The 10,688-nt window shown below is 38.7% G+C and overlaps 2 protein-coding genes across 4 annotated transcripts in view; both read left to right on the top strand.

Moving 5' to 3' along the window:
• Positions 1 to 599, top strand: part of LOC144971670 (uncharacterized) — a 61,777-nt gene extending 61,178 nt beyond the window's left edge. Inside the window, exon 25 of the mRNA XM_078912743.1 lies at positions 585 to 599. Within this exon, the coding sequence (XP_078768869.1) occupies positions 585 to 599 (15 nt within the window). The remainder of the gene's footprint in view (positions 1 to 584) is intronic.
• Positions 600 to 2,029: 1,430 nt separating this feature from the next.
• LOC144971911 (uncharacterized) lies at positions 2,030 to 10,089 on the top strand. 3 transcript variants are annotated; one of them, XM_078912982.1, is made up of 4 exons: positions 2,030 to 2,655; positions 6,092 to 6,118; positions 7,874 to 7,900; positions 8,978 to 10,089. In XM_078912982.1, the coding sequence occupies exons 1-4, from the start codon at positions 2,081 to 2,083 to the stop codon at positions 9,054 to 9,056; spliced, it is 708 nt and encodes a 235-aa protein (XP_078769108.1). In that variant the 5' UTR covers positions 2,030 to 2,080; the 3' UTR covers positions 9,057 to 10,089. The 3 variants fall into 3 exon arrangements, with proteins under 3 accessions (XP_078769108.1, XP_078769109.1, XP_078769110.1); XM_078912983.1 differs by lacking the exon at positions 7,874 to 7,900; XM_078912984.1 differs by lacking the exons at positions 6,092 to 6,118; positions 7,874 to 7,900.
• The last annotated feature ends 599 nt before the right edge of the window (positions 10,090 to 10,688 follow it).

The raw sequence follows: 10,688 nt of genomic DNA, 5'->3' as shown, positions 1-10,688 counted from the left end.
CGTCCAATCAAGGGACGCTACTCTTCCGCTAATCTCATTCCCTATAGAAAAATCGTCACATTCGTTACGTTCCAACCAGCACTTTTATCATTCAGATTTATTTTGTAAATCACAAAATTTAAAAAAGAATGTTTTATTGTAGCTATATAAACGTGACACTGTGTTGTAGAGTTCATTTTGCTGATCAATATTATGCATAGAATGTATTTGTTGCTTTTCTGTTTGAGTAAGAAAAAACTATATTTTGTGTTGGATGGGTGTGAAAATTTGGGGAAAATTCTGAAAATGGCTGGTAGGGAAAGGGTTTAGGAGCGGTTTGGGTCTAAATATTAGGAAAATCCTTCAAAAAATTGATTTAGAGATTTTGGTGGGAAAAAATAATAGTATTGAAGTCCAACTTCTCAAAATAGTCTATAAAGGCACGAAAACCACAGTCGTAAAGTAGGGTACATGTAGTAAGTGAAAGTATAAAAACCGGAAAGCTATTTTGCTATTTTCTCAATCTGTCATTTTTCTAAGGATATGGGATACTATGTCAAATGATTTTCAGATACTGTTCAATGAAATTGTTTGAAAATTTCCAGTTATCACAGAGATAATGTAGTATGTCAAAATAGAGAGATTTCTTTTGATAAGGTATGTGTATTTTGAATTATAATTCAAATGATAAATTTTTAACATTGATTTTGTCATTACAACTTTGTAATGCTCTAATAAAAATTCCATAAGCTAAAGCTGTAAAATATATCTACGGTGACACACTATCCTACAATGTTGATAACAGGAAAGAATATGGAGGTCATTCCTTCATTAGTTTTAGTGGAAAATTTACCACACGATTGTTATATATTTTTATGCCAGACCTCCAAATCAGTTTGTAAAACGGATATCAACACAATGTATATTTTCCACCAAAAACGTTGTTTTTTCAACTTATAATGACGATAAAGAATGATTAAAACCGCCAATATAGTATTTAATTTTAGTTTAGAAAAGACCCAAACCGCCCCCAAAATCACCCCACCCCCCCCCCCAAAAAAAAACGAAAACAAAAACAAAAAAACAAACAAACAAACCCAAAAAAAAAAAAACAATACAAAAGCAAAAACAACAACAACAACAACAACAACAACAACAACAACAACAACAAAAACAAGATAAAAAAAATCAACAAACATAACAACCCAGGAGCTTTCATATAGCGATGTATCAACTAAACTTGCTCAAGGCGCTTTACAATGGGTTCCAAGCTAGTAAAACATTAAAACTTCCAAAAATCCAATCAAAAAACAGAATGAAGACCCCCCCCCCCCCCAAAAAAAAATACAATAAAAACCCCAATCAAAACAAAGACGAAAATAAGACAAACAAAACTCACTATGACAAAAGAAACGGACCAAAATCAAGAAGTGCCTACACGAATCAATAGCATGTATAGTAAAATAAATGGAGTAAAAATGACTCTCATAAAAGATACAATACAGAGTAAACGACGTTTCGGCCTTTGGCCTTCTTCATGTTTAAACAAGAAGGCCAATACCTAGTTTACTTTGTTTTGTATCTTTTGTGAGAGTCATTTTTACTCCCTTTATTCTAAAATTATTATTTTTTAATTGAGCTTTTATATAGCGCAATATCCACTAAAATGTGCTCAAAGCGCTTTACAAGGGGTCCCTGTTCAACAGCAACATTTAACATGTAGGACGGGACATGACGCCTGTCAGGCGATATTACAATTTTTCGGACAAAGACAACGTTGTTAACGGCCAGGTACTCATTTTACACCTGAGTACGGTGAGAGAATGTGAGTAGAGAGCCTTTTCCAAGGACTCAACTTTGCGCCGAGCCCGAGGCTCGAACCCAGGACCTTCCGATCCGAAAGCGAGTGTCATACGACTAGACCACATCGCCGCATTCTACCATACATTTCAAACCTAAACCAAGCAGCAAGACAAACCAACCATTAGGATACTCTACTAGATTTTAAGCTTATACATCTGTTTGTTTGTTTGCTTGTTTGTTACAGCTTGTGCTCATCCTGTTCGACGAAGGTGTTGGAAACTCATTTTCCGCTCAAATCATGGCAGTGAACGGCCGAGTCGGAACTGTGAAAGGACGCGTGAAAGGTGGCACCTGGAAATATTCCACTCTCCCAATCCAACATGTCGCAAAAGAAAATCCATTACCCCCTGTCATCCCCAACGAGGTCGCAGTTAAAGTTTGCACCTCGGAACTGACTAGCTCACGTTTCGCCGACTCCAACTGCACCAGTAATTTAGGGGCGATCCATCAAATGGTCATGGAAGGCTGCATCAGGGATGTCATGAGGACAAAGAGCATCGACATAATCAAACTGAGCGGATCAGCCCTCGCTTACTATTGCTATGGAATGATGCAGAGGAACCCGTGCGTCTTTGAAGGCTACTTCGATTTCTGCCAAGAGAAAGCGCAGGCCAGCGCGACGATCAGCACTTCCGAAATTATGGTCATTACGTTCACGACTTCGGCTGGGATCTCGGCGCTGTTGGCTGCTTTGATATGCGCGCTCTTCCTAATTGCAGCTAGTGGAAGAGGAGAGACGTCGGAGGAAGGCGAAGAAGAGGAACTGGATGGGAATAAGAAATCGATTTTGATTCTGCCAGAGGAAACACAGGGGTGAGGGAGATAAGGAAATTATTTTTGAAGGAGTCCTTCAGAAGCATTAGGCCCATTAAGCCGGAGTTTATTTCAGTTTCTATATGGTGAAACAAATAATAGGAATTGCTTGTCAACCTTTGGATATGATGCTAGTCTATCGCCTAGTACTTTTCGTAAGCTCTGACAGAACCAAATACCCAATCACTGCTGGATGGAGGGGGGGGGGAGGGGGGGGGGTCAGAAAAAAAAGTCAAAACAAACTCGACTGCACCAGGGATCAATTTTCTTGGTTTGTGTGTGAAGCGAGTGCTCTACCAACTGAGCTATCGGAACCCGCAAGGAAAGTATCGATGAATAAAATTGATATAGATTGTGGATAGGTAGATGGATAGATAGATAAATGTTTGGATAGAGGTATAGGTAGCAAGATAGATAGATATGTCATGAAAGAATCTTTAGCGAATCATTAGAACGCTTGACAATTGGATTCAGTAGTCTGATGTCACACCGCCCGGCAACGGCGGCCATCTTGGTTCTAAACAAAGAAAATTATTACTTTTTATTCTTCATGCTGGCTAGAACTTTTCATATGCCTTGTGATCAGAATGTGGAAAAGTCAAAACATTATCAAATTTATGTTTTTTTTCTTCCTTTGGATACGCTTTTATGCTCGCCGGGGAAATATTTCATACGGGCGTCCGCAATTGTTCCGATAGTTTGGAGCCAGTGTTACTAAGTTACTATGCGCCATTAGGAAGGAAGTGACGTTACGACTGTTGAAGAGTATTGAAGGAGCTTCAACTATTACGTCCTTCTCATCTTTTACTTAGGCTACAACCGTGGCGCATGTGCTTCAAGTGTAGGGAATAATGAACAAGCAATAGTCAAAGAAAAGGAAATGTAGGCTTCAATTTTACCAACGAAGACGCACTATGTTAATTAGAAGGTCTGAGGTTCGATCCCTAGTCGAGTTCGATTGATTTATTTTTGGGGATGTATTTTTTCTTGTATTTTTCTTTCTTGCTCAGAATGTCTGAGGTTCAATCCCCAGTCAAGGTCGACTGATTTTTGGGATATTTTTTTTCTTGTATTTTTCTTTCTTGCTTTGCCTGTGACCTTTCATTCACACTTGCTCAGTTCTTCATCAATTTGAATTTGACCAGAGCTGCCAACTTGAAATTCCAAAAAGAATTTTAAAATTCGTAGTTCCCAAGGGAAAAAAGAAAAATGTCACTAAAGTAAATGGATTTAGAAATAAATACGTTGCCCTTAGCATGATCCAAATATGGTTCAAAAGCCTGAATATAGGTTCTAAAGAACTAAACTTTCCTTTTCAACAATATTTATTCAAACAAAGAAGCGAATGTTGTTCTGTAGCTGGGGCTAAAAAAATCGTATTTCTACGGATTTTGTCGTATTACTGGGCAGACCTGAATTACATAGACTCTTGTTTTCCATTTGACTATTGTTATTCATAGTGTTTTCAGTTTCAAAACAGAAATTGAGCTTTTATATAGCGCAATATCCACTAAACGTGATCAAAACGCTTTACAAAGGTCCCTGACCAGCAGCAACACGTAATAAGTAGAACGAGACATGACAGCGATATTACAATTTTTTTTTTCCGACAGAGAAAACGCTGTTAACGGCCAGGTACTTAATTTACCCATGAATACGTCGAGAGTTTGTGAGTAATGAGCCCTTTCAAAGGAATCGAACCCAGGAGCTTCCGATCGGAAAGCGAGTGTCATACCCACTAGACCACATAGCCACACAAACATTTGCATGTAGACGAAGTAAGAGATGAGAACAATGAAATAAATAGATGAATTGATTCATAGAGGGATCAATTGAATAAACGAAGCGATAAATCGATGGAAAGGCAGATAGATAAATAGAAGGATCGATGGATAAAAATGAGTATTGTTGATATATATATATATATATATTATATATTATATATATATATATAGATATATAGATAGATAGATAGATAGATAGATAGAGTAGATAGAGAAGTGAGAGAGATAAGAGAGAGAGTAGATAGATAGATAATAAGAGAGAGAAGATAGATAGAAGGAGAGAGAGAGAGAGAGAGAGAGAGAGAGAGAGAGAGAGAGAGAGAGATAGTTTTCTTAATCTGTATTTTCTTTTCGAAACGGCATGGAAGTCGACTCTTGCGTCGGCGCACAGCGTGCAGACCCCGACTTGAAATTGAAAGTCAGACAGACCTCCAGGCTGTCACACGAATCCCATAAACCTCGGTCGCCGTAGGCCAGACCTTGCAAGTCCGGGCCCACTATCTGGACAGGGCCTACAAGGGACTGCTCCCAGGGCTCGCATTCATGAACGCCGACTAATGCGTAGTCTCTGACTTTAGTCAAGGACTTGAAAAACAAAAATCGGCTTTTATGGGAACGGACCAAGTAAGTCCCAGACTAAATTCACGCCACCTTCGGACTAAGTTTGGCCAAGTTGTAACCATTTATGTGCTGAGGCCGGATTTTAATCTTAGTCAGGCACTAATTACTAGGATACGTCATAGCGTCGACAAGATAGCAGCTATTCTTAGATTGAGAAAGCTTCGATTCGGAAGGAAAATAAGTCGGTTGCAAATGATAGAGGCATAACGTGTCCTGATGCTATTGACACTGGCTTTAGAAAACTCTAAGATAATTGCAGATCGTCTAAAGTACATATTTTTGTGAATAAAAACTAAAAATATCCTCGAATCTAATTTGCTTGCGAGTTGCGAGTGAACGGAGAGTCGAAGTGAAAGTCCCCTTCAAAGAGCAACCAAGAGAAAAACGATAAGAAAGTATAGTGGAGACAAAAATTATTCTGCTGGCATTGTAATTGACTGAAATAATGTGATTCATCAGAACACACTTTTTTTTTGTTTTTCTTGGTTCAATTTGTTCGAGTTTCAATGAAACTTTCATCTGCCTAAATATAGAATTGGCAGTCGACCTTGGACATCACTGTAGTCTGATCAGTCGACTGTCAATATCACATGAAGTGATTCATCCTGGCAAAAATAAGTTCAAATATGAAACGAAACGAAACATTATCTATACCGGATGTGTTGCTAATTTCCTCTTTGTAAATCTTTTGCCTCGAGAGTATGAAGGTTGCTATCTTACCTGCCACTGTGTACAAGATAGCGTGATGTTACCAGCACAAAATAGCCGAATTAGTAACCGTCCTTACAACGCCCACTTCCCGGAAAGATCCTAGCTATTCAGAGACTAGAAAACGTTCATAAAATTCGATATTTATTTTCACTTACTCCACCCAGGCTTAAGACTAGCAAACCACCTATTAGACTAGTAAATAATTTCAACCTCTTCTGAAATGATACAGGAAGTAATTAAGTAAACAATGACTTCAATAATCTTATCACACCATAGATGCACTGGATTTTAATTTTTTTTTTTTTATCTCCCTTTTACAGTCCAGAGCTCCCCGAACGTCAACAATGGTATGTCCTGGTTCTCTTCCGAGGAGCCCCCCATTAAAGATCTTGATGAATAATAACAATACTATGACAATGTTCGGTGTATGAATGTGTGTGTGCGTGTGTGTGTGTGTATCTATGTGTGTGCATGTGTGTGTCTCTCTGTGTGGGGGCTGATTGGGGGTAGGTTGCAAAACGCTGATGACTGGGCCTATCAATCGGAAAACTGGAAAGAGATTGAAGAGGTTCTAAGCAAAGACACCACCCGCCTGAAACAATATTTTGATGGATGGTACCTAAAAATGAATACCACCAAATCAGTATCCACAAACTTCCACTTGAATAATCGAGAGGCAACAAGAGAACTGAAGATCACAGCAGGTGACTCAATACTACCCCCAGACCCCAATCCTAAATACCTTGGCATAACATTGGACAGACAACTGAACTATTGCAAACACATTGAAGGAACCGCAAATAAAATCGCAAAAAGAAACAGCCTGGCGAGAAAACTCGCAACTACCACCTGGGGGGCCTCACCACAGGTGCTGAACGTCTGCTTTGGCACTGTGCTATAGTGTGGGAGAATACTGTGCCCCTGGTTGGATGAGGAGCCCACATGTAAATCGCATTGACATCCGATTAAGAGAATCAATAAGAATTATAACAGGATGTCTCAAGTCAACTCCAATTCAGTGGCTCCCAACACTGAGCGGCATTGCACTGGAGGAAAACGGGAGAGAACTGTGGAACGGGGAAACACCAAAAGGAGGAAACATAATTAAAGATCCAACCAAAAGAGTGCCTGCATTCAATAACGCCAGGAAATACTGGATTTCCTCAAACCGCCTCTTAACTGGACATGGCAGAACTGCGTCAAATATGTGCAGATGGAAACTTGGAAACAGTGATACCTGCCAGAAATGTCAGGCAGCCCCAGAGACCAGCGAGCACATCGTCCTCCACTGTCCAGTCACTAAACTTGAAGGTGGCTACGAAACCATCCCTAGGGCGGAGAAAGACATTAGAAGCTGGGTTGACGAAATACATTTGGAGGTGTAGCCATACGCTACTGAGTCGTTGGTGGCCTGTTCATGTTAAGAAGCTTTCAATACTCTTTTGTCTCAATTTCCTATTCCGGTGTATTCCACGCGGATGGTCTTGGGGAAATAATGGGATTCATCAAAACACACTTTCTGTTTTTTTTTTGTTTTTTTTTTGGTATTTCTTGGTTCGATTTGTTCGAGTTTCAATGAAACTTTCATTTGCCAAATTATAGAATTGCCAGTCGAAGATGGACATCATTGTAGTCAAATCAGTCGACTGTCAATATCACATGAAGTGATTCATCATGGCAAAAGTAAGTTCAAACATGAAATGGAATGAAATATTATCTATACCGGATGTGTTGCTAATGTCCTCTTTGGAGATCTTTTGCGTTGAGAGTATGAAGGCTGCTATCTTACCTGCCACTGTGTACAAGATAGTGTGATGTTACCAGCACAAAATAGCCAAATTAGTAACCGTCCTTACAACGCCCACTTCCTAGAAAGATCCTAGCTACTCAGAGACTAGAAAACGTTCATAAAATTTGATATTTTTAGTCACTTACTTCACTCAGGCTTAAGACTAGCAAACCACCTATTAGACTAGTAAATGATTTCAACCTCTTTTGAAATGATACAGGAAGTAATCAAGTAAACAATGACTTCATTAATTTTATCACACCATAGATGCACTGGATTTTAATATATTTATTTTTTCATCTACCTTTTACAGTCCAGAGCTCCCCGAACGTCAACAATGGTATGTCCTGGTTCTCTTCCGAGGAGCCCCCGTTAAAGATCTTGATGAATAATAACAATACTATGACAATATTCGATGTATGAATGTGTGTGTGTGTGTGTGTGTGTATCTATGAGTGTGCATGTGTGTGTGTCTGTGTGTGTGTGGGGAGATTGGGGGGTAGGTTAATGCAAATCATGATTATGGGTGGTTAACAGAAGAGAGGTGGGGAAGTAAATGGTTGTCGTGTTCAGTTTAGCTTAATTCTAGAATCGCAGCTTTGCTTAGGGAAGAAAATGACAAGTGTTAGGATATTGGTGGTGATGGCATGTTCATGTCTTTTCTATTTAAACAATACCCGTACTGAGTTGTTGGTGGCCTGTTCATGTTAAGAAGCTTTCAATACTCTTTTGTCTCAATTTCCTATTCCGGTGTATTCCACGCGGGTGGTCTTGGGGAAATAATGGGATTCATCAAACACACTTTCTGTTTTTTTTTTGGTCTTTTTTTGTATTTCTTGGTTCGATTTGTTCGAGTTTCAATAAAACTTTCATTTGCCAAATTATAAAATTGCCAGTCGAAGATGAACATCATTGTAGTCAAATCAGTCGACTGTCAATATCACATGAAGTGATTCATCATGGCAAAAGTAAGTTCAAACATGAAATGGATTGAAATATTATCTATACCGGATGTGTTGCTAATTTCCTCTTTGGAAATCTTTTGCGTTGAGAGTATGAAGGCTGCTATCGTACCTGACATCGTGTACAAGAAAACGTGATGTTACCAGCACAAAATAGCCGAAGTAGTAACCGTCCTTAGAACGCCCACTTCTAGGCAAGAGCCTAGCTATTCAGAGACTAGAAAACGTTCATAGAATTTGATATTTTTAGTCAATTACTTCACCGAGGCTTAAGACTAGCGAGCCACCTATTAGACTTATAATTAATTAAATCTAGTCCGCTAGATAAAATTAGGCCCAGGAACAATTATGTTGAGCCATGAAATGATACAGGAAGTAATTAAGTAAAAAATGACATCATTAATCTTAAATGCACTGGATTTTAATATATTTATTTTTTCATCTCCCTTTTACAGTGTAGAGACCTCCAAACCTCGCCATTGGTATGACATATTTCTCTTCCGAGGAGCCCCCATTAAAGAACTTGACGAATAATAATAATTCTATGACATTATTCGGTGTATGGATTTGTGTGAGCGAGTGTATCTATGTGTTTGTGTGTATGTGCGTGTTTGTTTGTGTGTGTGTGTGGGTGTGTGTGTGTTGGTGAGGATGATTGGGTTCAGGATAATGCAAACAATGATTATGAGTGGTTAACAGATGAGAGGTGGGGAAGTAAATGGTTGGCGTGTTCAGTTTAGCCAAATTCTAGAACTCGCAGCTTTGCTTAGCGAAGAAAATGACAAGTGTTAGGATATTGGTGGTGATGCCATGTTCATGTCTTTTCTATTTAAACAATACCCGTACCGAGTCGTTGGTGGCCTGTTCATGTTAAGAAGCTTTCAATACTCTTTCGTCTCAATTTCCTATTCCGGTGTATTCCACACGCGGATGGTCTTGGGAAAATATGAAATTTGTGCGCAATAATTTTTGATTAAAGAAATATATAATGTTGTTCATCACGACTATTCTTCCGTAAGTTTTTTTATTAGGGTTGTTGTTTTTCTATTTCAACTTTGGAAAAACCGTTTTCAGATGTCCTTGGGTCCAACATCTTGTTGTCCACCATGACTCTATACGTTCTGTCATCCAGGAAAGACTATCCACTTGCGAAGATTGCCACGTATGCCGTAATGTTGAAGCTTTTTAAGTAGACTTTGATGATGGATTTTAACAAATGCCTTGCTGAAATCCAACAGTATAGCATAAGTTTGCTCTTTGTGTTTGCGAAGTCATTGCATGTTGTGATAAGTTGCGATTCGCAGGATCGAAATATACAAAAAGCATGCTGTGCATCAGTCAAGATAATATGTTCATCAATATTCTCCACAATATTGCTGCTAATTATATACTTGAGCTGCTTACATTCTAACGAGGTCAATCGCAAAGGTCGATAATTTTCGGCTTTACTTTTGTCTCCCATTTTGAAAAAAAGATGTGAAGTTGCCATAGTTTTATTCCTTATACATTCTCATTCGTCTAATGACGCCCCATGGGGCAAGCTTTAGTGTAAAATGTTCTTTGTGCATTTCGATTTCGAAGAGATTCCATCAGGCCCGATTGCTTTCTGTTCGTTCAGGTGTTGTAAGATTGCAAGTAATCCATTTACTATTAATTCAATCTCTCTGACCCGACAGTTTGTCATCAACTAGACAATCTGGGTCAGAAAACCCTTTAGATTAGTTTTTAGTACTTATTGTGTTTATCGCTCCATTTAAAACAAGGAGAGGGCCCGTTTCAGATTTCATCCCTTACTTTTACTTTCACTTTTCACGTATGTCCACAATGTTTTGCAACTATCTGTGTCTTCATGAATCAATTATTGAAATATTTCTGAACATCATTCTCTGCACTTTATGCCTATTTTTTCCACATCTTCATATTCTCTGATGGCTTTTTTCGAACGTATCTAGCTTTTTTGACTTTTAAATATTTTCCATTTTCTTTCTTTATCAGCAGTAGATTCGTTTTGGCATCAATCCACGGTTTGTGTTGCTCGCGTGGTTGTCTATATAGTTGATACATTTACTTTTTATGGTAGAGGACGAGTATCATTAAACTCCAAAGGGTGTCAAAGTTGGTGTCCAGATATTCAAACTTAGTGAGGAAAATATGACTTACCAGAAG

Source organism: Berghia stephanieae, chromosome 4 (assembly GCF_034508935.2).
Source record: "Berghia stephanieae isolate SIO BIC M18660-M18661 chromosome 4, UCSD_Bste_1.3, whole genome shotgun sequence".
Taxonomy (NCBI): domain Eukaryota; kingdom Metazoa; phylum Mollusca; class Gastropoda; order Nudibranchia; family Aeolidiidae; genus Berghia; species Berghia stephanieae.
This window is presented reverse-complemented; position numbering and strand designations above follow the sequence as displayed.